General features: G+C 48.2%; 1 protein-coding gene across 2 annotated transcripts in view; it reads right to left on the bottom strand.

Annotated features, from left to right (window-relative positions):
- The window catches only part of PPP1R14C (protein phosphatase 1 regulatory inhibitor subunit 14C), an 82,938-nt gene that overhangs the window by 21,826 nt on the left and 34,390 nt on the right, over positions 1-26,722 (bottom strand). The window contains exons 2-3 of one of the 2 annotated variants that reach the window (XM_005659147.4): positions 1,978-2,061; positions 304-336 (exon numbers count right to left, since the gene is read on the bottom strand). In XM_005659147.4, coding sequence (XP_005659204.1) covers positions 304-336; positions 1,978-2,061 — 117 coding nt within the window. The remainder of the gene's footprint in view (positions 1-303; positions 337-1,977; positions 2,062-26,722) is intronic. The other variant, XM_085015725.1, reaches the window with a different exon arrangement.

Raw genomic sequence — 26,722 nt, forward strand, 5'->3', positions numbered from 1 at the left:
CTGAAACTTTTGCTAAAATACTTCCAAACCCTCCCACAATTTCCTTTGAAGTTTGGCTTTCATATAAAAGCAGGAAATACACCCAACTCCATTAGTTTTAAGTCTTCCAGAACCAGACACATTTAGGTTTACAAATAAGAAAGTAAGTGCTATTCAAACACATGCACTTCACTTATGGATAATAATGTCTACTGAGTACACACACAATCAAACCCACTTACTGTGGTTTAGCTTTAACAACAGACAAATTGATTTAATAAAAACCTATTCAAACTTGGCATTTAGGAAAAGCGATTTGTTTACCTCTGTTGGCTTGTAGCAGTCTACGAGAGCTTCCTAGAATGAAATACACAGAAGTCTTATTTTAAAATTCCACATCATTTTAAAAGCGAATCAAAAATGATTTCATCTTTCTAGTATTATTCTTAGTATGGTAAATCAAGATTTCATTTTGACTCTTTAGAATCACTCTTTATTTTGGCATTCATTGGCCTCTGAAAATACAGAAAGTTGTACTATTCATTTGTAGGCATGCCTTGCACTCTTCAGAAGACACGCAACACAACACACACACACACACACTCACACACACCTGTCCTCTGGGCTGCTGACTTGGTTAATAACAACTGGATACACCTAAGCTGAGGCAGCCTGTGAGATGGTGACAATCACAGAGTGTGCAGAACCAGGGCCTGGCTGTGATTCAACCACAAAGCAGCTGGCCACACCTCCGCAGGCTTCAGTTGTTCACCTGCGAACCAAAGGAGGTGACCTGATGGCAGTTAAAGCCCCTTTCAATCTCACTTTTAAGAGAAAAAAAATGTATGGCTTTACATTTTCTGTAGAACTGGTGCCTTTTCTTGTAGCGTTCATAATCAGGATGCTATCATCTCCCAACTAAATTTACCAGCAAGAAAAAAATCCTTAAACTGAGACTCACCACTCAAGGGACACTAATAATTATTAACACATTAGACACATGAACACATTAAACTGTGCCCTTTACTTACCTTCAGTGATCACATGCGCCGGTGATAACCCACAGCCATTAACAGTAATTACCGGTGAATATTAAGAACAAGGGCCAGCCGAAGGTTAATTGGCTTTAGAAACCCCTAAATGTAGATTTTAAAATGATAGACTTGACCTCCTTGGGGAAAGGAAATAAATATTGTATTGCTCTGAACAAAGGAAACACGGGACATCTCAACATCCATTTCTACCAGGTGAGCATACGCCAATAAAAGATACTTTACTAACGAGAATTATATAGTAGAGAAGCTTATCCAGAAGTTAAGTTCATGAATGATGTAATCTACAACTGCAAGGCCAGAATCCTGGGTTTAGATGCTCCAGTTCTGGCTCAGTAGCCCCCACTGCTCATACAACTGTGGGACATCACTTCCTTCTCTGGCAAATGAACATAAATTTCATTTTGCCTTCATTCTTTGGAGGCAGAACCATCTCTCTTTCCCAGGAAGAGGAGGCTGGAGAAATTTGTATCTGTAAAGTGCTTTATGAACTGACTATAGAGAAGGTCCCATTGTGGCTCCGTGGTAACAAACCTGACTGGTAGCCACGAGGATGTGGGTTCGATCCCTGGCCCCAACCAGTGGATTAGGGATCCTTCATTGCCGCGAGCTGCAGTGTAGATCACAGATGTGACTGGGATCTGGCACTGCTGCGGCTGTGGCAAAGCCTGGGAGCTGTAGCTCTGATTCAACCCCAAGCCTGGGAACTTCCATATGCCATGGGTGCGGCCCTAAAAAAAAAAAAAAGAATTGACTACAGTCAATTTGTTGCCAGGAATGTAGTTTATGAGGGTGAATACTCAGTATTTCAGCGCTTTCTCTCTGCAGCACCATTAGTGCTGGTGCAAATATCACCCAGGGCAGAATCAGGGCAAGCCAGGCTCTGGAGACCCAAGCGGATCCCAGCATCCGTGATCAAAGGTTCTAGATTTTGAATGCGGCTTACCCGTAATTTTAAAGCTCTCTCTTCCTCACTGTCTGCATCAAGCAGATCATCAATGTCAATTTCAACATCCGGCATTTCTTCTTCCTGGGGAAGCAAACGGGAAGACATGCTATTTAGTGAGAGACTACACTGCACAAAATCAATTTAGTTGAGTTCGAGAGATAACTAGATCATTCATTAAGGGGTGCTGACAAATTAAGGGGGAAGAAGAGACGAGGAGAAAGGGGAGGGAGGAGATAAAAAGGGAGAAACAGAAGAAAAAGGAAGAAGAGGCAGGCAGGGGAAGGAGAAAAAGGAAGTGACGGAGGAGTGGGGAGCAAAAGAGATGTAAAATTGAGTCATAAAGTGGTAGAAAGTCAATGCTATTTTGCAAATGAAGTAAGTACTTGCGGGGGGGGGGGGGCAGGTTCCAGGAAGAGAGGTAAGGGGTGCAGTTTCCTATTTCACATCTTCCCTTCCCTTGGCGATGACCTGACCTTTTCTCAGGAGTCCGCATCTCCCTGCCCTGCTCTGGGTCTGGGAAAACCTGATTCCACCACATGTTTGCTGAGGCGAGGGGTCTTGGGTCAGCACCATCCCAGCCCCAGCCACGGACTCAGCTGAGCCCAGTGGGGGCTGTGGGTAAAGAAGCTCTGAACAGAAGCATCCCTGCTCGAGAGCGGGCTGAGGAGGCTCAGAACCAAGAAGGTGCTGGCCGCTGTCACGTAACCACCAAGCGAGGGTCTGACTCACCGTGGGCAGTGGGGAGAAATAAGAAAAGAAGGTTCTGGATAGCATCGCCCAGGTCACCCAGTCAAACCTCCTCTGAAGGCCACCTACCCTCCAGTGAAACCCTATTGTTGTGAGTCAAGTTTAATGTCCCGCAGCCAGAGATGTCCAGTCCATCACAGAGAGCAGGAGCGTCCAGCTACCATGTGGTGGTGACAGACCACACCGATTTGGAATCTGTACCTCCAACCCTTAGTGGACCTTCGCTGCCTCTCTCTCCCGATTCCACCCATCACCTCTGAGAAAGTGGAGATTCCATCATGCTGAGGAGAGTGCTATCATTTTGCATGTCCCCTTCCCATGAGGTGTCACCTGCATGGCTGCTCATCCCAGCCACAGGGATGGCCGAGGAGTGCCTGCAGAAGCCAGAGAGTGACCTGTCGGGGGACACCTGTGCGTCCACCTGGGCTTAGCCGCTCTGTGCCAGCTGCCTCACCTTGGTCCTCTGGGGCAAGGCTGATTTCTTGAGTATTTCTTTTCTAGTAAAACACATTTCCTAACTCATAGGGCTCAACCATCATTTCTCCTGCTCCAATAATGAGGATCCACATGTTTGAGGAAACTGAGGAATATGATCTACTACTGGGAAATAATAAGAGATATGTGTATGTATGTTTAGGAGCTCCTGACACGGGGCTCCTGAAACCCTTATAAACAGGGATGCTGATGATCGTTGCCGTTCCTGTAAGACCTGCAATCCAAATGGAAAAGCTCAGATAAGGCAGAAGGAAAACTGAACCTAGAGTAGAGGGGCAAGTCTAGCATCTTCGTCTTATTAAGGTTCACATCTTTTTTAAGCATGTTAATGATACTAACAAAAGATGAAAAAAAGCATATCTCAGAAAATTCTCATGACCTCAGAACTGGGAAAGAAGGCTTCTTGCTGTAGAGCAGCGATAGGAGTAACATTAAAACATAATTGAGTTCCCATTATGGCTCAGGTTAGGGACCTGATGTCGTCTCCGTGAGGATGGGGGTTCGATCCTTGGCCTTGCTCAGGGGGTTAAAAATCCAGCATTGCCACAAGCTGCAGTGTGGGTCAAAGATGCAGCTTGGATCTGGTGTTGCTGTGGCTGTGGCTGTGGCTGTGGCTGCAGCTACAGCTCGTTTGACCACTGACCGGGGAACTGCCATATGCCAAAGGTGCAGCTATTTAAAAAAAGAAAGAAAAAAAACATAATCACCTGACTTCTCAAGATGTCAGAAAAGCAGTTCGGTGGGGGGGGGGGGGGAGGTGCTTATCTGCCTTCGGGACTATTTGACCGTAGTCTCTGCCAAGCCCTAGAGACTCAGTGCACAGGAGGCAATGAACACAGCATCACTGCCCTCCGCTTACAGCTGGCTGAGCTGCTGTGGCTTTTCCCTCCCTCTCCAGAAGCCATTCATCCCACACCTCCATCCAGCCAGTCTGTCTCTCAGACTGGACCAGAGCTACGGTTTCACATGAGGGGCTGTTTTTAAGCCCTCCCTGGCGCTGAGCAGGGAGAAGAATACAGATGTGGCCTCCATCGGGAGGAAGAGGAGGCTGGGGGATGGCAAGGCTGTAATCTGCTCATTCAGGACACTGGGAAAGACTGCCCTGGATGGGCACACTGCTTCCCTGTGTGGGCACCAGTCTCCCAGGCCATCGCGTCCCCTCCACGCTGGCATCCTCTTACCCCGATGCTGCCTCTGCCTGACTTCCTATTTGATGGTATATTTGAAATTGTGGCTGAAAGGAAGACTGGGGGAGGAAGAGAGAAGTCATTTGGGAACCACAAATTGACAGCGGAACAGCCCTCAAGGATCTATCAGGCTTTTCACAGTGAAAGGAACTGAAACGCCAACAAAGAAACACATTAGATTACAGAGCAACGGGCAGCCCAGGAGCACAGATGGCAGCGGGGAAGCCGCAGTGTGGACGAATCACAGAGGGACCTCACGGACCCTCCTGGGCCAGTGATGCTGAAGCTGCAGTGATCCAGCCTCTGGACCAGAGCCGGGCACACGTCATACACACACTCTAGCACATGAGGCTCAAGGCTAACTCTGCTACATCCACAGCCCAGAGTGGCTTTAATAACCCCTGTGGAGGCCAACACACCCAGAGCCAGGTTCGGCTGACTCTATTCAAGAAGAGCCAAGGCAGCACGACAAAATGAAACCCACAAGTTTCTATCTGTGTAACCGTCCAGGGCCTCCCCCTAAATTTCCACACCCCTTCCCCAAGACAGTCATTTGGGGATTCAGCATGTATATACGATTTGGCCACAAAGTACATATTTATGTCACCAAAGTATGTATTTATGTCACCATTTCATGAAATCAAGCAGAGGAAGCAGAATATAGAAACTGCTCGAGGAATCACAGCTACAGGGAGCTCTGTGTCTGCTATTCTTCAAGGAGATAAAAGAATAAGTGAATAACGCCTTGATCAGAACAGCCATGGGTTTCCCTGCAAATGCCATCTGGCTTTGAGACCCTGCCAAATTCGGGCCGACAGGCTTTTACTTGCACAGCCACGTAGCGTCGCACCCACAGGAGCCTCTGTAATTAGCTGTCTTCTCTTTACGAGCACACCGGGCTCTCCCGCAGGCACTGGCTGCAACCGACCCCTGTTCCCCAAGCCCTGGGATCTGGGCTGTCCACTTGGCAAGCACATGCTGTATTTAATATCACATGTGGTATTTGCTAAGATGAAACACAATTAAAAATTCGGTTCCTCGGTCACCTTAGCCACATTTCAGGGCTCAGGTGCCACCTGCGGCAAGTGGCTGCTGTACCGGACAGCAGAAACACAGGGCCTTTCACTCCACTGGATGGGACAGCCCGGGAGTTCACTCACCCTCTGGTCCAGACAAAGCAAAGCCCCGTCCCCTCTCAAAGGAGCCTGACTGGAGTAAAGAAAACCCCCAGCATGGCAAGGTCGTTGCCATGTCCCGAGAGCATGTGGCTGGGAAACCCTGAGCTTGGCTTTCTAAGTGGGAAAGCTGCTGCAAACTAAGTATTCTCTCGCCAGCTAATTATAACAAATCACTAGGCATCAGCATTTTCTATCAAACCATGAGCTTCTCATTACCCCCACCCACTTCCATCAGAGGCCAGGAGGAGGTCAGGTTCGGCCTATGTGCCTGGAGCCCTTGTGAAGCCAGGGACGTTCCGAAGGCTGGTGATGCCAAAACCGAAGCCTGGATGAGGACGCAGAGACTCGCCATGGAAGTACAAGTGGGAAGAAAAGACTGATCTAGTATCAAGCATAGAATCCTGTGTTTATTTGCTATTTAATACTGGGGGTGGGAGTGGCCAAGCCTGTGGCCTGTGGAAGTTCCTGGGTCAGGGACTGAACCCATGCCATAGCAGGTGGGGTACTATAAGGAGTATTGGGGAGTGTGGCAAACAAGAGAAAATAGGCCCAAGGAAAGGCAGCAAGAAAACTTCCTTTCCCAATTCATGTCATCTTTTAGGAACACAGGCTCAGTGTTGCCAGATGTTCCAAGTTTTCAGAAAAGTTAAAAATACAGATTTTTATCTCCCCATTATATATAATATAATATATAAATATCCTAATTTTTGAAGTGGGTCTACAAGTCCTTATAATACGGTAAAAGACGAATAAAATCCATCAGCCGTCAGGCTGTTAGCTTTGCCTCAGCCTGCAGAGACTACAGCCACTGGGGGCTCCAGGGCAAGGGTGGGACTTGCTGGCAGAGCTGGTGGCACAGCAGGAGGGTCTGGACAGAGCACGGAGGGAGGAGGGGGGATCCCGGTGGGAGGTACCAGCACTGGGATGCGAGCTGTGGCAAGAACGAACAGATTTTAAACAGTGATAAAACAGGAAGGGAAAAAGAGATGGAATCTGGAGATGAACTGGCTGTGGCAAGAGGGAGAAGAGAAAGGTAAAGAGAAGATGCGGGTTTCGAGCGCCCGAGGTTTTGGAGAAACACAAGTGACAGAGGGCAGGCCTGGGACCTCAAAGACCCTTCACAAAGCAATGGGAAGGTCAGAGCGAAGCCATCTCCGGCACCCCAGCCCTAAGCAAGAAGGGGACTCACAGCAGCACGCTGAGAACCTCAGCCGGGCCTGCTACCACCCCAGGCTCAGGCCCCAGGGCCCAGTGATGCAACTGGGTACTGTGAACCCGCAATGCCACCAGCCTGCCCTGAAAACACACACGCATGCACACTTTTAACCAGCCTGAAAATTTATACCATGACGCCCATCAAGAGTGGTGTCAGCTGTTAGAAAACACCAACGCGGGCCTCTCTCCGCAGCAGTGAACGGGGCAGGAACACTGAGCTTGAAAATGGATGATGGTTTTCAAGCCCCACGACATCCAGCTTGAGGGCTTCCTGCAAGTGACAGTGGTTCATGGTTCTCCGCAGTCCCCACCCCAAAACAGGGACATGAAGGACCCTGGAATTAGGGTGCTGGGGACAGAGCTGTCAGGGGAATGGGGAGGCCTATTCTGAGAGCCCACACTCCCTAGAACGCCTCTCTCCCACGGCCCACGCGGAAACTCAGGCGGAAAACCTGAAAAGAACAGAGGCGCACAGACTGCCAGGGGCCACGCGGGTAGTGTCATTTGCTCTGTGAAAATATTTACATTCGTGTTTTTGTTTTGATGATAACTCAGCATCATTCCTGTAAGCAGGCACAGTCATTCTAAGATGAGTCCAGACAACCATCCAATAACCAAGCCAGCCGTGTGTTTATCACCAAGCAGAATTGTGTTCCCATCGCAGGCTCATGAGAAGAAGGCCCAGATGATTTGTTCACACCAAGTGAAGCCAGAAGCCATCGCTCCAAAGACCCCGTGCTGCCCCAAACTGTCCCTAATTCCCCTCACAGAAAGAGCGACATCAACCATCGCAGCCAATGCACATTGTCTGAGTTTTGTTGGTTGGGGACTTCACATTTCATCTGCAATTTTGATTTTAAAATTGGAGGAACCATAAGCACAAGGAGTTCGTGCTTGGTTTTTAAGTGGTAAATGTTTACATATGACCATATTAAACCTTTAAATCAGCCCTGGAATCTGCAAGAAATTTTTTCTGCTTAAAAAGGAGCCCCGTCTACCCTACGCACATCCCCGTGGAAAATCAGAACACTGAGGATGCAGGGGAGATCCAGGAAGCTTCCAGAAGGAAAAGAGTCTCACACAGCAGGACAGAGCATCAATGCTGGATTCCCCACAGCAAGGCTGGGAGGCAGAGCCAGAGGGGCACAGATTCCAAGATCCCGAGAGGAGGTGATTTCCAACCTGGACGCCTACATACTCCCAGACCGCCAACTAAGAGAGAAAGACCAGAGACATTTCAAGACACATCAGGGAGTTCCTGTCGTGGCTCAGCGGTTAGCAAACCCAACTAGCAATCCATGAGGATGCGGGTTTGATCCCTGGCCTCGTTCAGTGGGTTAAGAGTTCCAATTCGACTCCCAGCCTGGGAACCTCCATATGCAGAGGGTACAGCCCTAAAAAGACAAATAGACCAAAAAAAAAAAAAAAAGACACACCAGGCCTTACATCTTAATATGTTTACCTCCCATTTCAGGAAGAAGTACCCCAGCAAAACAAAGAAAGAAACCAGGAAAGTCATCCTAGCAGTGGATCGTGAAGGTCAGAGGTCATACACTAAAATCAAGACTGAGGAGGGTTATAAGGAGGCCAGGAAGTGAAAGCAAATTAAGGGATTCCCGTTGTGGCTCACAGAACCCAACACAGTGAGGCTGCAGTTCCCAACCCTGGCCTTGCTCCGTGGGTTAAGGACCCTGCATTGCCACAAGCTGTGGCATAGGTCCCAGATGACTCTCTGATCTGGTGTTGCTGTGGCTATGGCTGTGGTGTAGGCCTGCAGCTGCAGCTCCAATTCGACCCTTAGCCTGGAACCTCCATATGCTGCAGGTGCAGCCATTAGCAAAAAAAAAAAAAAAAAAAGCAAACAGAGGCTTAAAAAGATGGGAAGCTGAAGTTCCCGTCATGGCACAGCAGAAACGAATCCAACTAGGAACCATGAGGTTGTGGGTTCGATCCCTGGCCCCACTAAGCAGGTCAAGGATTTGGAGTTGCCGTGAGCTGTGGTGTAGGTCACAGACAAGGCTTTGATCTGGCATTGCTATGGCTGTGGTGTAGGCCGGCAGCAACAGCTCCAATTATACCCCTAGCCTGGGAACCTCCATATGCCGCAGGTTAGGCCCTAAAAAGACAAAAACACCAAAAAAAAAAAAAAAAAAAAAAAAAGAGAGAGAGAGAGAGAGAGATGGAAGCTGAGTGAAAAGAAAAGAGAAGATGAACCTTTTTTTTTTTTTTTTTTTTGGTCTTTTATTTTTTAGTGCCGAACCCACGGCATATAGGAAGTTCCCAGGCTAGGGGTCTAATTGGAGCTACAGCTGCTGGCCTACACCACAGCCACAGCCACGCCAGATCCGAGCCTTGTCTGTGACCTACACCACAGTGCACAGCAACACCAGACCCTTAACCCACTGAGCGAGGCCAGGGATCGAACCCACAACCTCATGGTTCCTAGTCGGATTTGTTAACCACTGAGCCACGACAGGAACTCCAAGATGAACCTATTTTTAATAGAGGCATGGGGTTGGGTTTCTGACAGGTTCACATCTGTTGGGCCATTTAGAGGGGCAGGGGCAGGATGGGCCTTAAATGGAAATAAAATGGGGTAAACAAGGGTAGGTCCTTCCAACTTCAACCCTGACACATGGTACAGCCTGACAGTTCCTGTCGTGGCTCAGCAGAAACGAACCCTACTAGCATCCATGAGGATGTGGGTTCGATCCCTGCCCTCACTCAGTGGGTTAAGGATCCGGCATTGCAGTGAGCTGTGGTATAGGCCAACAGCTACAGCTCCTATTGAACCCCTAGCCTGGGCACGTCCATATGTTGCAGGTGCAGCCCTAAATAAACAAACAAACAAAAGACAAATGGTACAACCTATGTTATCAATGTCCCCGACACACAGTTGTTTTAAAAATTATACAACCTACAAAGGCTGAAGCTTGCCCAGAGCCAAACAGCATCACTACCCACCCCCCACCCCTCAATCCTCCTTTAAAAAGATTAAAATAGCCTGACCAAATTTCATCCTATGATAAAGTGAAGGGATGTTTTATATAATATCTAGAGAGGCAGCTGTCCTCTCTGTCTCTTTATTTCGCATTCCCCAATGAGCTAGGGTTCATTTCTGGAGCACTCAGCACACACAGATGAGGGCTGCCGCAGCGAGCAGAAAAGCCACAGGGCACGCCCTGTCCCCAGCAGCCTCTACAGAGCGACCCCCTTTCCTCCTCAAGAAAACACATGGTGACACCAGTGAGCAAGATGTACATTACTTCACAAACATCTAGAAAATGTTTTAATTTTTTGATAGCTCACTTTTAACTTTAAAATTTTATTTGGTACTTCCACTGTTACCATTTAACAAATTACTTGCAACACATCCTCACGTCGCAGCAGCCCAGTTGAGGACGGCTGTCCTAACAATCAACAATGTAAACACATGCCAGCTCAGAGATACAAAGATCCACACGGCTGGTCACAGGAGAGTATTCTAGAACGAGGCACAATCTAAGCAGGCCAGGCAAACCCATGCGACACCTACTTACGGAGGACCCACTACCTTCCAGAAACTTTCTAGCCATCAGGGACAAAGCGTGAACAACACATCAACACTACTGTACACAAAACAGATGGTCAACAAAGACTGCTATAGAGCACAAGGCAATCTACTCAATAGTTGGTAATAACCTGTATGGGAAAAAAGAATGGATATAGGTGTATGTGCAACTGAGTCACTTTGCTGTACACCTGAAACTAACGCAACGTTGTAAGTCAACTAGACTCCAAAAAAATTTTTTTAAAAAAGAGAGGAGTTCCCATCATGGCTCAGCAGAAATGGATCTGTCTAGGAACCATGAGGTTGTGGGTTCAATCCCTGGCCTCGCTCAGTGGGTTAAGGATCCGGCATTGCTGTGAGCTGTGGTGTAGGCCGCAGACAAGGCTTGAATCTGGCGTTGATGTGGCTGTAGTGTAGGCCAGCAGCTACAGCTCTGATTCGATCCCTAGCCTGGGAACTTCCATATGCCATGGGTGCAGCCCTAAGAAAACAAAAAGACCCCCCCCCCAAAAAAAAAAGAGAGAGAGAGAGAGAAGAGGGGAAAAAATAACCGACAAAAAATACTTGCTCTTATAGAAATTAAACCCTGGTGGAGAAGACAGACAATAAACACCTAAGTGCAGTATTCTGTATAGCAAAGGGTGTTGAATATTTTCGAGAAAACATAGGCAGAGGTGAGGGACAGGGAATGATGGGCTGGCTGGAATTATAACGGGGTGGTGAGAGTAGTGAAAGAAATATCTGAATAAAAGACCTGAGGAAGGTGAGGGAAGCTGCGGTGATGCACCTGGGGGAAGAGCTCGGGGGAGCACAGCAGGTGCCCAGGTGAGTCAGAAACAAGGTTCTGGAGTCACAGCAGGGGACTTCGGACGGGGCCTCTGTAAAGACTCAGACTTGGACCCCGACTGAGAGAGAAGCCCCTGGGGGTGTGAGCAGAGGGTGGTGTGCTCTGGTTTCCCTCCTACAAAGACCCCCCGTGCTCTGTGAAGGAAGGGCTGTGGGAAGCCAGGGCATAAACAGGACCACCTGGGAAGTCGCAGAGTAACCGGGGAAGAGATGACACTGGCTGAGACCAGGGCAGCAGCACAAAATGTGTTCTGTTCTTATTTGGGTGACCGTTGATCCAAACCTCAAAGGGCAGACTGCTGTCTATCCAGCCGCAGTGGTCAACCAGGCGGCAGGTCAGGGGCCTCCTCTGAACAGGATCGTGGGAGAGGGGTGCCATGGTGGGTGTGAGCCTTGGCAGTGAGGGAGGGCACTTGGCCCAGGTGCAGGCAGAACAGCGTGGAGCCAGCTGAGGGGCTTTCCCCAGGTGGTACCCTGTTCCCCTTCCCACTCTCCACGCGCACGCACGTGGCGCACCCAGGGCAGGGCACCTCTGGGAGGCCTCCTCTGCCCTCAGATCTCTGCCCTTCCTGCAACCAGACATTTAGCAATTCGTTTCAACAATTTAACATTTAGCAACTTGTTTTAACAAATGATGATCTCTGGATTGTCTCTGGAGAGACAATTATAGCTCTCCAAATGCAGTTTTATTTTTTAAAAAAAGGACTCAGAGTCAGGGCAGAAATGGTGTTATATGCCCAATCCTTAGTGTCTGTGGCTCCTGAGGCCTCATCCTTCTGTGATAAAAGGACCCAGGTAGAAGTGGAGAGGTGGGGAGGGTCCCGGGTGAAGAGGGTTCAAAACCTGTATCTTCCCACACTGGCCCCAGGAGCTGTGCTTCTCAGCATGAATGAGACCCCTCTGGCAGGGGGCACGTAGTGACGGGCCCAGTGCAGGCAGTTTGGAGAGAGACAAGCCAAGGTTTAAACTCCATCTCTGCCCCTTATAGCCTGTATGAGCAGGACAAGGTAACTCACCTCCTAACCCTCACCTCCTGTGCCTATAAATGAAAACGACTACCTAATTCTCAGAGCTGGATAAAAAGCTGGCCTGGGAGTTCCCACTATGGCACAGTGGGTTAAGAATCCTACTGCAGCAGCTGGGGTTGCTGCAGAGGTGAGTGTTCAACCCCTGGCCCAGTGCAGTGGACTAAAGGATCTGGGGTTGCCACAGCTGCTGCACAGGTCACAGCTGCAGCTCAGACTCAATCCCTGGCCCAAGAACTTCCAGATGCCATGGGTATGACCATTAAAAAAAAAAAAAAGATAGCTTGAAGGTACCTGGCCAGGTAGTACAAATTAGCAAATGATAACATGACCTCAGAAGGTGCTCAGTTGACTGGGCACTTTTGATCATTTAATTCCTCTTAAAAAAACAAAGTCCAATGTAAATGTCTCTTCCAAGGAATCTTTCACCCCTGATGCCTGAAAATGGCAAGTAAGGACCTAACACATTACCAACTTGTTCAAAAGCACAAGGATTAAAGGGGCGGGAGTGGGGAGAGAAAGAAAAGAAAATATAACCAAAAATCACAAATGCAGAGCTTTCTGGAAACAATAACACTTGATTCCACATATCTGCATCTGAACATTAAAGATGCACAGCTGTTGTTAACAGTGCCAAAGTAATAGGAAAGTCAGGAGCTTGTTCCTATGAGGTATGTGGAAAGACATGATGGCTGAGGCAGAGCATAAAAATGGCAGTGACAACCTTCTTAGCCAGAGCATACCTGAGGACAGAACTCCTAAAATCTCTAGCTACATCGATGGACAGCTACCATTCTCGTGACCCCATGCTGATTGTCAGTAGTATTCATCTCTGACCCTCAGCTCTCCATGGCAACACCTACATCATGAGAAACACCACACATAAGCTCCCAAGTGGGTACCGAGGGAGCTGGTGGACACAGACATTAAGACACTATAAAAAGACAGGAGGGAGAAATCAGCTCAGAAATATGGACAAGCAACTCAGCATTGATCTCAAATTGGTCATGGACTGCAGGTGATGAATTAGGACACTGGAGAATAAAGGAGTGTTCTAAAGAAAAAGGCTTTGGAAAGGGCTCTCCAAGGAGTGCAAGAGGCAATGGGTGTGCAGCCTGTCTCTAAGAAGTCACATTAAACTGTGTTCCCCTTCCCATCTACTTAGTGATCTGGCCAGGGCAGTCTTCTGATGGAAGATAGTGCACACCCACAATAAAGCTGCTTAGGGACCAAGCAAAATTCTTTAGGATGGAAACCACCAATTTTCCCCCAAGGTGTAACAAATGCAACGAATAACTCAAAGTCTGGTACAGCCCGGTTCTTAGAGAGAAGGAAGTTCTCACACACTACCAAAACTTTCACTGAATCATTTTGATGGGAATATGGAGTCAGATTTCCTGAACAGGGAACACTGAATCCAGTCATTTTCCAGCTCCTATCTTGGAAGACTCCAAAATCAGCTATGGCCAAATGTGTTCAGAATTGACAGGTACACAAAAGAGCAATACCAAGAAGACGATGTAGAAATGCCACTTGGAGGAGACACCAGACACTGAAGAGAAACTGTGATTCCCATATGGAAACCTCCAGGAGCAGACCAGTAGGCACAGTGTAGTTGGAATTTGAAAGGCTTGGTGAAATGAGCTATCAAGTCACAAAAAGACATGGAGGAACCCTCATGCAAATCACTAAGTGAAAGAAGCCCATCTGAAAAGGCTACATACTGTCTGATTCCAACTACACGACATTCTGGAAAAGGCACAACTCTGGAGAAAGTGAAAAGATCTGTGGTTGTCAAAGGTTCACAGGAAAGGAGGCATGAGTGTGTGGAGCACAGGACATTATTAGAGCAGAGAAATTATTCCGGATGAAACTGTGGTTGTGGATCCAATTCATTATTGTCAAATCCCACCGAATGTACAACACACAGAGCGAATCTAAAGTAAACTATAGACTTTAGTTAGTAATAATGCATCAACATTGGCTCATCAAGTGTAATAAACACACCAGACTAATACCAGATGTTACTCATAATGGAAACAGGGGTGGCGGCGGGGGGAGGGTTGGTGAGCTCTGTACTTCCCGTCATTTTTTTAACTAATGTGAAGCTGTTCTAAAAAAAGTAAAGCCTATTGCTTTATTTTTTAAGACTACCATTTTGGTGGTGATGACACATAGCACAGTGAGAGGCTGATCCTCCTGTTAATGGCCATGAGAATCTTCATAAAATAAACAGATGTATAAAAGGTCCCAAAGTGAGTCAAACTATGGCATTTAGCCAACTGAGGGATGTCTGGGGAACTAAGCTCCACCTCGGAATCCAGGGTAAAAGTGTGGGAGGAGGACCCCGCAGGCTGTCCCAGAGGAAAAGGAGCTTGCTCTGCCTGCATGGAGGGTCCGACTCCAGGCTGAAAGGGCCACCTCAGGGTCAGAAGGCACAACTGCCACTGGTCTCATCCCAGTCTCAGGGAGACAAGCCTGTGCCTCCTGCCCCTCAAAAGTCCTTTGACCCGAACTTCCCTGAGAACTGACCAGACCAAAGGGAGCGCTGCTTTGCAAATCATTACCATAATCATTTACATTCTATGAGGGCTCACTCCGTGCAGGCCCCTGACCCCTCCTCTCCTTCTGTCCCCACCATCAAGTCATCTCTAAGTCTATCAGGAAGTTCTGGGCATCTTTTAAGACAGTGACAGCAAAAAAAGGAAGGAAGGAAGGAAAGAAAGAGGGCAAGAGGGGAAGAGAGGAAGAGAGAGAGAGAAAGAAAGGGAGGAAGGAAGAAAGGAAGGAAGGAAGACAGACAGACAGACAGGAAGAAAAGGAACTAGTTGTGCAGGGTGGCTAAGCCCACAGCCCTCTCAGAACCTTCCTGCAATGCTGGCTGCCTACCAAAGTCGGAGGATTCAACAAGGCAGGAGACCCACACCTGCAGGTTGGGGCTCAGATAAACTGCAGAGACGATGCTGATGGAGGCAGTCGGCCACTGCCCAAAGGCACACGACTGCCTGGCCATCGGAGCAAGGGGCTCAGCTGAGTGAGTGACAGCTGGCTGCCCTGTCCCCACTAGGTCAGGGGCCCGAGGTTCTCCCCAGGCCCAAGGCCACTGCTGCCCTGCCGTTGCTAGTCTTCGCTTCTCCGGAGACCCTGCGAGAATAGATGGCACTACAGAGGTCACCTGAGGGCATCTGAGTGTTTCTTAAGCCGGGGCCTCTATTTTGAATATAAGTCCAAAAAAAAAAAAAAACAAAAAAAAAAAACAAAAAAAAACCTCAAAACCACTTTTTTGCAATTGTGCAGGTCTTAAAGGAAGTTGTGGCAGGGACCCAAGTCATCCACACATCCCCTCACCAAGGAGCAGCCCCCCCTGGACCCCGAGGTCATCTGACAGCCGTGCAGCAGCGGCAGCAGGGGCCTAACCCGGGTCCTCCTCCGACCCTGACTATGAGGGGCCGATGACGTCAGAGGCGGATCGCCCCCCCATGGAACATAATGCCCACCCCTGGACGTCCCAGAACAGCCTGGGAATCAGCAGTTTGCCAACCTACAAACTACGAAGCAGCCCTATATCTTTGGGGCTACTCCTGCCCTTCCCCCAAATTTCACAGATCCGAGGGGAGCGGTGAACATCAAACACAATTCAAACACTTGGTGCCTTTTACAAGCAGGCCAAGTGCCCTCTGGAGCCCGAGGTGTGCTGGAGCACCTTCTGGAAGTGGCTGCTGGTGTCAAGAGCCCCACAGTGGAACTTCCTAGACAAACAAGAGGAAATGGGAAGCAGGCTTCACCTGAATTGAACCTGCAGCGGGTCCAGTTTACACCCTCGGGTGGAGCCGAGGTCTCGCCCTGGGCCCCCTCCTGGCTTTCTCTCTCCCACAAAAATACTGCCACCAACATACTCCCCCACCTGCCCTTGTGCTCCGCCTGAGGAAGGCGAGAAGGGCTGAGAATCCTTGGAACTCTCTGCAATCCTTCAAGGACTGCAATCAGAGTGTTGACCCAGTTACATCTGGGAGCTAAGGGGTGAGGCGAGCAGCAGCCGCTCAGGCTTCGTCTGGTTGAGTGGACAGTTATCAGGTTTACATGGGAGAGGGGGGCCTTGCCAAAACCTGGGGACACTCATCTGTCTTCACAAACACTGTCACCCCTGATGATGACAGAGTTCCGCCTTTGTAATAACAGCTTTGTCACTCAGGCCCAGGGCCAGTCCCAGACAATTCCAGTAACTCCAACACCTCGGATGTTGTTATTCTGACTCCATCACAAAGTAAAGGTCAACCAGTGAGGCAGCAGCTTGTTACCTCATCTGCATCTGTTACTTTTCGCTACTGGAACAGACATTCATTTGAGATCAAAGTAGTGGCAGATGGAACGGGCGCAGGGGTGCCATACTTGATCCATTTTAGCACACGAATTGATGGAACTACAGATCCATGTTTGGAAGGAACAAAAATGGTGGCAAATCACAAGGGGGGATGTTTCTTACACTTAGTACATTTTTCTCTCCAGAAACTTGGTGCGTGGCCAACTCTTGCACCAACGCTTTATTCTTTTTGTCCCAAGCAGGGAACAATGTGGACTGAAGATGACCTGCTCAAAACCACCTTACACAATTTTATTTTATTTTATTTTATTAGGGCCGTACCCAAGGCATATGGAGGTTCCCAGGCTAGGGGTCGAGTCAGAGCTACAGCTGCCAGCCTACACCACAGCCACAGCAACATGGGATCCGAGCCATGTCTGTGACCAACACCACAGCTCACGGCAACACCGGATCCTTAACCCACTGAGCAAGGCCAGGGATTGAACGTGCATCCTCATGGATGCTAGTTGGGTTTGGGAACCGCTGAGCCATGACGGGAACTCCCACGATTTTTTTTTAAAGTCTACTCAGAACAGAAATTAGATTCAAGGATCCAACGCCTGGCTCTTCCGCTGTTAAATACTGATATAAATAAAGGCGGGAACAGAAGTCCTCGCACCTGGTTCACACGCCATAATGATCTGCTGAGTGACGGACTGATTTATCTGGAGTCCCAGGGGGTCTCTGCACTAGCAAGCTAACCCAGTTGTTCTAAAGGCAAGCAGGTTTGAAGATTTATGATGGCCCAGGTGCCCCCAAGGACCATAAATCTTTGCCATAAATCTAGGCTGTTCGAAGCAGCCCAGCTAGTACTCAGCAGCCATAACAAGTCTATTGTGATGATTCCCCCTGAAAACCCTGATGTTACTCCTATTTAGAAAGGGGGGGCTCTACTCAGACTAGAGTTCTCCGTGTCTATGACAAGGGACAGGAGAATCCCATTTCTCCACCCACTGGGACAGGTCTTCTGCTCAGACCCTTCTGCAACCAGGCCGAAGGGTCTCAGAGCTTCTCCCCTCTGTGTCCAGGGCGCATCAGGAGATGGGCCGAAAGCCATTCCAGGCACCCCTGCCCATGACCTGACACTGCATGAGCCCCTCCAGCGCATTACCCCTGCCATCCTCTGGCCGCCACCTGCACGCTGCGGTCACTGGCAGATTAAATCTCGTCACGGTCCCGAGCATATGAAAGCCCATCAAGAATGAATCTCCACCAGCAAACCAGAGGGCAGGGTGTGTGCTTCATTTATTTTCGTCACCCCCATTTGGAGCGTGGTATCCACCCCGCATACGCGCACAGTGAAATTTTTATGGAGTGAATAAATTGAGGCCCTCTCCCAAATAAAATGCTTACGCCTAAAACTCCCATTAAACACACTTTGCAGGATATTCAGGTTAAGAATGAGGAATCCATGTAATTGCATGGGTACTTAATTCTCTCTTGAAATTGACCCAGAAGTGGAGATAAGACCATCATGCAGGTTATAGAAGAGATACTATAAATAGTCACTGCTCTAGGTATGTAAGGAGAGAGAGTTCAAAGGCAAAGTCGGCATATATTCTTTTTATAACCCTGGCCTTCGCAGATCGATGTGACCCAGACAGAGAGCCTCTTGGGTGAATTGCTATATTGATGAACTGACTCAATCTCACCTTTAAATTCTAGGTCAATAGTTAAATTCAATGAGCATCAGTACTTGAGCAACAGAGTTTCCCCTCGACTCATCAAGATGTTAAAGAACAGAAAACATCTACTGCCAAGGAGTTTCAATCAATGGAAAAGGGTCTTAAATTATGGGAAAAAAAATAAGAGCATCTTTTACATTTTGCAGGCATTTTATCAGGTTAGCAAATGCCAGGATGGTTTGTGCTAAAGGTGAAATGACACAAGAATCGCCAGCCTCCTGCTAAGTAATAGGATTCGTAATTTCAGAGTGAGGAGAGGCCAGTGCAACTCAATACAAAGTAAAATATCTTAAATGAAGTGTTATTTCATCATTTTAAAGTAAAATCCCCAAACCATCCTAGGATAATAAACTGTTACTGGGCAGACAACTGGAGAGCTCTTCCTTTAATTAATGAGAACAGAATGACTTGTAACTGATACACAAATTGTGGTGGAATATTATTTGGCTCTTGTCACTAAGTTACACACACCACTTAAAAATCCCGTTGCCCGTATCCTTTTGTACACATTCTTTAAAAAAAAAACCACCAACAACGGGGTGTTCAATACAAAGATAAATCTTGGCTCAAGCGGTTTTCAAATCCTCAGAAGGATTAAGAATTGGTCGAGCAAACATTTCTTGAGATAAGAGAAGGATAATCAAAGTGGAAGGGGATTGGTGGGAGGGGGGAAGAGATAGGAAAACCATGCCCCCAAGAAGCAGTCTGTGAATGGCTACTGGAGAATTGGATGAGAGGCGGGGAGGGGAGACGTAGGACAGTGGAGTCAGGAGCCCCATCCTAGGAATGACAGTTGGAGGAAAGAGGGAATGAGCTATTAACAAGAACGGCCCTTCCTGCTGTGGCTCAGCGTGTTAAGAACCCAGCATAGTTTGATCCCTGGCTTCGCTCAGTGGGTTAAGGATCAGTGTTGCTGAGCCTATGTGAGGGCCCGAAGGTGCAGTTCTGATTCAACCCTTAGCCCAGGAACTTCCATATGTCACAAGCGCAGTTGCAAAAAAAAAAAAAAAAAAAAAAAAAAAAAACACCTCTTGGGAATCAGAATGGGCTGTGTTGGAAGGCATTCCAGATCTGAGTGAGCCAGCAGAGGCTGGTGGAGGTGCCATCCCTCCTCCAAATCATAGGCTCCTTTTGTTTTTCAGTATTGATTCCTGGCCCTTTCTCTGGAGAGGATGGAGAAGAAGGCCTGGCCTGGCTTTAGAAACCCCCCTGATGACTCTGACGAGCAGCAAGCTTGGGAAACACAGAACTCAACACCCTCTAAGCTTTTCTCCCCAGGAATCAAAGCCTGGCCCTACCTGTGGTCCAGTGCTAGCCCACACAAAGGATTTTTACTCTGCAGTTAAGAGAGGAAGAAAAAAGACACACAGAAAAGAAAATGGAGCACTCAGAATAGTCCAGGGTCTATCTCCTTCCCACTGAAAGGCTGACCGGGTGTGTAGCTGTGCCCACAGCATCCTGCAGCACACTCAAGTACAATACAAACATCCAGGCCAGGTTTTGGAGACAAATGGATAACGGCACAGAGTGGCCAGCATCCAAATCACATCCACGGCATGGATGGGAAAAGTCAAAATGGACCAGCCCAAATCGGCAGTCAATCCAGTCTCAAGCACTGAATTTCTATGCTTTGGGAGGACCCAAGGGAAAGCATTTAGTAGCCTTCTAGGGAGACACTGAAATTCACGAAGAGAACATGTGCACAAAATGGAATTGCAAACCGAGTGACTCATTCTGCACATGGAGTCTGAAAGCTCCCGCCTCCGTGCACGTTTGGGTATCCACACCTAGAATGCTCTTCTGTCTCATCTACGCTTCACTCCTGGGTTCAGATCATGCTGATGCCTGAAACCACTTCCTTCTAGAACAGCTGGCAGGGTAAAGTCTCTCTCTTTTAAAGCCTAATATCACTATGGCACCTGAACGGTGATTGTAGAAGTAGGTGTGACGCACGTGTCTTTTCCGGCGTCATGCTAACAAGAACACTGGAGTATTATCCCCAACCAATCTATGTTTGTGTCCCTTCCAATTCGAAGCACTCTTCTTTGTCCACAGGGACAGTAAATAAACATTTGGCAGATTAATTCATCCCACAGATATTTACTGAGTGCCAATATATGCAAAGCATTGTTCCGGTACTGGGAAAAGAGTAGGAAACAAAATAGACAAACGCTTGTCCTCCTGGAGATCAGAGATGCAAAATAACATTAAGTGGAGACAAGGGCAATAAGGAAAACTGGAGCAGGAAAGAGAGTGAAGAAAGGCTGATGTATTGCAATTCCAAAAGTTTTGATTGTGAAGGGTTCATTCTGAATAAAACTCTGAATGAGGTGAGGGAGTGAGCCACGCAGATGTCCAGGGGAAGAATGTTCCAGGCAGAGGAACAGCAACTTGCAAAGCCCTGAAGAGGAAACACACGAGGCTTGTTCAAGAAACAAGGATGCCAGTGTGTGGGAGCAGAGTCAGGGAAAGGAAAGAAGAGGAAGCTCAGAGAGGTCATGGGGTGGAGAGTCAGATCTCAAAGACCCGTAGGTCAGTGTGAAGACATAGCTGCAATCTGACTTTCGGTAACAGGATCATTCTAGCTTCTGTGTTGAGAAGAAAGGGGTCAGAGGCAAAGGAGGAAGAAGGGAGAGCAGGGAGAGCTAAAATAATCTAGGCTAGAGAAGCAGGTGATACAGATCACAGCAGAGGAGGTCAGACTCTGGTCGTTGACTTGGATGGTAGCGCCAAGGCGATTTGCTGACTGAATATCAGATACAAGGATAGGATGGCTCCAGGGTTTCTGATTCAAGGAACCCTGAGGATGGGGTTGCCTTTAGTCAGATGAGCAAGATGGGAGGGAAGAGGAGTTGGAGGAGGGATGGAGCTGAAGAACGGAGCTTGGTTTTGGACACACTTGGGTTGAGCCACCTTCTCAGCATCCAAGCAGAGCGGATGGATATGGAAGAATGAAGTCTGATGCAGGGGTCCAGGCTAGAGATGTACATTTAGGATTCACACGTATATAGATGACATTTTAGGCCATAAGACTAAAAAAGAACCCCCGAGAGATGGAAGGGAGAAAGAGAAGCGGTCTGAGGATAAATTCCTAAGGCCTCCAAGGGGTAGAAATTAGAAGGATGGAAAACCAGCCAAGGGAGTGGGAAGAATGTGGTGCTGGAAGCCAGAGGTAGGAGAGCACGTTTTAAGGAGGAAGGGGCTGATCAACCGTGTCAGATCTTGCAAGGGAGAGGGGCCACTGCACGGAGCACCGTGAACGTCACTGCTCCCTGGCAAGAACGGCCTTGGCGTAGCGCTGGGGCAGAAGAAACCCAGGGTGGACACTGTTACAGCAGGTTCCCTCTTAGTGGATTGCACACATCACTTTGCACACTGCTGACACTCCATCAAGTATTTGTTTCCAAAGGAATATTCTCAAACCCAACATCACCAGCCCCATCAAGCTGTAACAAGATTTCAGAATAGACAGCAGAGCGAATAGACCAGGGTTCGGGGGTCCCAGCTCTGCCATTTACAGGCTGTGCAACCTAACCTCTACACACCTCAATTTCCTCATCCATAAAATGGGAATAAAGAAGAAGAATGCCTACCTCCCTGGGCTATGGCAAGGATTAAATAGCATGTCCTTCGTCTAACACAGTGTCTGCCTTATGGTAAGCGCTTCACCAATGAGAGCTTCTATTAAGTCTGAGGAGGTCAAGAGTGGACCCAGGCCAGAGAAAACATTAGCCTTGATTCAAATACTTCATCACATCTGGGTGATGCCTGTGTTTACAGAGCTCAAAAAGATTTTATTATGCCATTATTTAGGGCGTCTGGCTTCTGCCCAGAAGACTGCTCAGCAACCACCTGATCTACAGCCTGTGAGAATCAGTGTTTCCCCAGAGTAGAGACTATTATGTCCATTGATTAATAATAAAATGGAAAAGTCCCGAACCACGTGTCAGCTATGAATCAGCAACTTAGAGCCAAAGTGTTTATTTTCTTTAAGAAATCTGTGTAGGAGTTCCCACTGTGGTGTCGTGGGTTAAGGACTAGTGTTATCTCTGGGGCAGCTCAGGCTTGACCGCTAACCTAGCCCAGTAGGTTAAGGATCTGGTACGGCCACAGGCATGGTGTAAGTCATAGCCACGGCTCAGATTCGATCCCTGGCCCAGGAACTTCCATATGCCCTGGGTGTAGCTGAAAAGAGAGAAAAAAAGAAAGAAATATGTGTGAGACACAAACTACCACAAAGCCCAGATCTAGGTCTGGTCAAGTACTGCCAAGCTGAATAAGACAGTCTTCTTTTACTCAAACTGACAATCACCAACATTCATCAGCACCTCTGTGCCAGGCACCGTGCCTATCACTTTCATAATCAAGAGTTCAATTACTTCTCATCTCAACCCTAATTACGGTGCTAGTAATTACAAGTGAGGAAATGAGGATTTCCGAGATTTGTCCTGGGTCAGGCAGCTTGACCCAAACCTGATTTCACTAAAAACATCTTATTCTTCTTTAACCTGCAAGTGAGATGGGGATTCAAAGCCAGGTTAAGAGCCAGGAAGGCCTTGTTGAGCAGTGAGCTACTTGGCTCTCACCTCCCCGGAGGTCTCTGTTCTGGGGGCAGTGGGGGATTACAACCCAGAACAGATCCATGTGACTCGATGCAGAAGACCGGGAGGGGAGTTCCCATCAGGGCTCAGCAGAAGCAAACCCGACTAGGAACCATGAGGATGAGGGTTCCTTCCCTGGCCTCGCTCAGTGGGTTAAGGACACAGCGTTGCTGTGAGCTGTGGGTGTAGGCTGCAGACACAGCTTGGATCTGGCATTGCTGTGGCTGTGTTGCAGGCCGGCAGCTCACAGCTCTGATTCGACCCCTAGTTTGGGGACTTCCATATGCCTCGGGTGAAGCCTTAAAAGAAAAAAAAAAAGAGGAAGAAGACCAGGAGGAAGGGGATGGAAGCTGTTGGATTCTGTAGAGAATTAAGATTCTCAACCTTGGTTGTTAGTATTGAGGTATCTACGGTTTTCAAATGCTACCCAGAGGTATGCTGGATAATAAAACAGTCCTTATCAGTCTGAGGTTTTAAAGCTTCCATATGGGAGCAGCCCTAGAGCAGGAGGTCAGAAAATGCTCCCACTGAAAGACAAGCTAAAACAATCAACATCCGCGTGATGAGCTTGGCTGTGTCCAGAATCCCTCCAAGGTAAAAGATGGCTGGATAATCGCTTGGAGATGAGACTCAGGCATCTCCTCCGTCCTCCACAAGGCGACCGGAATGTCTGCCAAATTCAATCAGGGACACGCAGGTGTCTTCCTTATCCAATCAAGAGACCAGAGTCTCCCTCAAACCCAATAACCGTGACCATGAAAAATGGGACGAGGATGTCAATTAAGTCATCAAAGAACACTGCAAGCTGCTCCATTGTACAGTGACCTCCGCCTGAGCTGGCGCCGTGTCAACAGAAGGAAAGACATTAAGAAGCACAGGGGGTGGGGAGGGGGAGCGGATGCAAACATTTTAAATGGGTCCCTCCTCAGCTGGCACTCGGGTGGGGAGTGTGGGGGGGACTGCACTGACCCTCAAGGGTTGGTTTCAGTTATACCAACTGAAAAAAGCACTCAAAGGAGGGGGGACCTCAGGGAGTGAACAAGGGGTAATTATAACACCTCCTAAGAAAGTAGCTCCCTCTGTTCTGTTCACCACCAACCTGCTAATCCCTCGTGGTCCCCAAGTACCCCCGCCCTCCAGGACAGCTGCCCTGGACACACAACCACTGCCGCCTTCCCGCTAGACACCACGCCCACCCAGCACGACGTCCTGTCCATCTGACTTCCAAGAGCACCTGCACCCACTTGCCTCTCCCCACTCCCACCCCCCACCCCAGTTCAGGCCACAGGCCCTCTCCGGCCTCCTGACTCTCCCGACCTTCTGCCTTTGACCTTCGACCTTCACCACTGTCTACTGGGCCTGTTTCACACATGAAACCACCAGGGGTTGTCTCCAAACTCGAATCTGCCTTCACACATTTAGAAGCAAAACTTAGAGTTCTAGAATATGTTGGATTAACATTTGTCTGACCACCTAATTAAGCCCTTACCCAAAGAGGAAAGACTCGAGTAAACAGATCATCTTACCATAAAACCAGCAAAACCAGAAGTAAACTAATCTGTTTTAAATTAGAAACTCTTAATGCTTTAAGCACACCCATGGCAAGTTAAATTTTGACAAGACAGCAAATTGTAGCAATTGCCTAATGAGATAAATAAACCCTGATAATAAACAGATCTCCTGCCACAGCCACTGAATCTATGTTACAGTATGATATGCTCCTTCGGTTTTTTCGCACTGTTGAATTTTCCATGTGTGTGAAAAACACTGGCAAAGATGAGATTTAAATGTGGTTATCCAGTGCAAAATATAACTTTAGGTTTAAGACAGAAATATTCTGGAGAACCATTAGTTGTGGAAATATAAATCATACCAAGAAGTAAAGCATGTGAAACTGAAAAAAATAATGACCAAATCAAAAATAACCTTAGGGAGTTCCCATTGTGGTGCAGCAGAAAAGAACCCAACTTGAATCCATGAGGGTGTGAGTTCGATCCCTGACATCCCTCAGTGGGTTAAGGATCCCGCATTGCCATGAGCTGTGATGTAGGCCAGCAGCTATACCTCTGATGTGACACCTAGCCTGGGAACTTCCATATGCCACAGATGGGGCCCTAAAAAGCAAAAAAGAAAAAGAAAAAAAAGGAATAGCTTTAGAAGTCCCTGCTGTGGTACAGCAGGTTAAGGATTAGGTTAAGGATCTGGTGTTGTCTCTGCTGCAGTTCGGGTTCAATCCCCAGGCCAGCAGTGGGTTAAGGAACCAGCATTGCTGCAGCTGTGGCCTAGGTCACAGCTTCAGCTCAGATTCAATCCCTGACCCAGGAACTTCCCTCTGCTGTGATGTGAGTGCAGCCAAAAAAGAAAAAAGAAAAAAAAAAAAAAGAATAACTTAAAAAAAATCAAATCAAATCACCTCACTCCTCTGCTTCCATGGCTTCTAACGAAACTCAAAATTCCGATCCCTTGATTTGGCCCCCGAGGGTCTCACGGGCTGACCCCGCCAGCTTCATTCTGTGCCTGGGGCAGCCACGCTAGCCCGGAAGCAGTTCCTAAAGTGCCCCCCCTCGCACCTTGGGCTCGCAGACCTCCAGCCTCCAGGCAGCACTGGAGTGCCCTACTCACCTGCTCTCTCATGGGCCTAACCTCCCCTTATTCCTCAGCCCCACGCTTCCCTGTTGCACCTCCTCTCAAGCTGCCATCATTGTGTTTATTAACCACAGAAGCTCAGAACCCCAGCTCCCAGCTCAGGGCTGGGCACAGGGCGGTTACTCCCCAAAGGGTACCTTCGAGATGATGGAAGCAGGTGCACTAGACGTGGAGTTGTCCATATGATGACAGGCCCCCTAGTAGTCAGGATAAAAGGCCATATAAACCCAGACCACAAAGGGCTTGGCAAACACCCCATAAAATAATTGAGTTAAGTAAAGGGCTTTTCTTGTAAAACGCTCCCTTTCGAGGCTCGCCTTTAAAATAGGACATGTGATCTTCAGACAGAAAGCAGAGTTATTTCCTTCAACATGGCTGGGAAGATTGTTCCTGGCTATTTGTTAAGCTTCCTGGAAGCTGTTTAATTTGAGGGTGGTGACATGGCAGAAAACAATCCTTTGGGAGAGTGACAGTAACACCCCGTTTACCAGCCGAATCTCCCTTTCTGGTTCAAATATTCCAGCAGCTCCTTCCTGCTCCAGGTGAGTCTGTGCTTTGCTGCGCCCTCTGAAGTTAGGTGTGGCAAGAGACTTGCTTTGGCCATTAACCTGGGAGGTGAAGAGCTGTGTGCTCTTCCTGGTAGAAGGTTTTGATGTTGTTATTGCTCTTTTAGGGTCACCCATGCAGCATATGGAAGTTCCAGGCTAAGGATCGAACTACAGCTGCCAGCCCACACCAGAGCCAGAGCCACACCAGATCGGAGCTCCATCTGTGACCTACACCACAGCTCAAGGCAACGCGGGATTCTTAACTCACTGAGTGGGGCCAGGGATCGAACCCATGTCCTCATGGATATTACTCGGGTTCGTTACCACTGCACCACAACAGGAATATGTGGTAGAAGCTTTCAGAGTCAAGGGATGCTTCACATGCCACTCGATCCTCTTGCTAATCGTGGAAACACATGTCCAGAGGGAGCCTCATCAGCCCGGGCCTCTGAGTGACAATGCAGAGTGGAACCCCAAGCAGCCAACCCTGGATACACGGCATGCGTAAGAATTACAATTTTGTAATTTCGGACCACAGAAATGTGAGGTCAGTCTTGGTTGCCACATAACCTAATCTATCTTTTTCTTTTTTTTTTTTTTTAAGCAGGGCCCACAGCATACAGAAGTTCCCCAGCAAGGGATCAAACCTGAGCCACAGC

Source organism: Sus scrofa, chromosome 1, assembly GCF_054392235.1.
Source record: "Sus scrofa isolate SSC_HxYL_T2T_F1_AM1 chromosome 1, Sscrofa_HxYL_maternal_Yorkshire_Landrace_v2.0, whole genome shotgun sequence".
Taxonomy (NCBI): Eukaryota; Metazoa; Chordata; class Mammalia; order Artiodactyla; family Suidae; genus Sus; species Sus scrofa.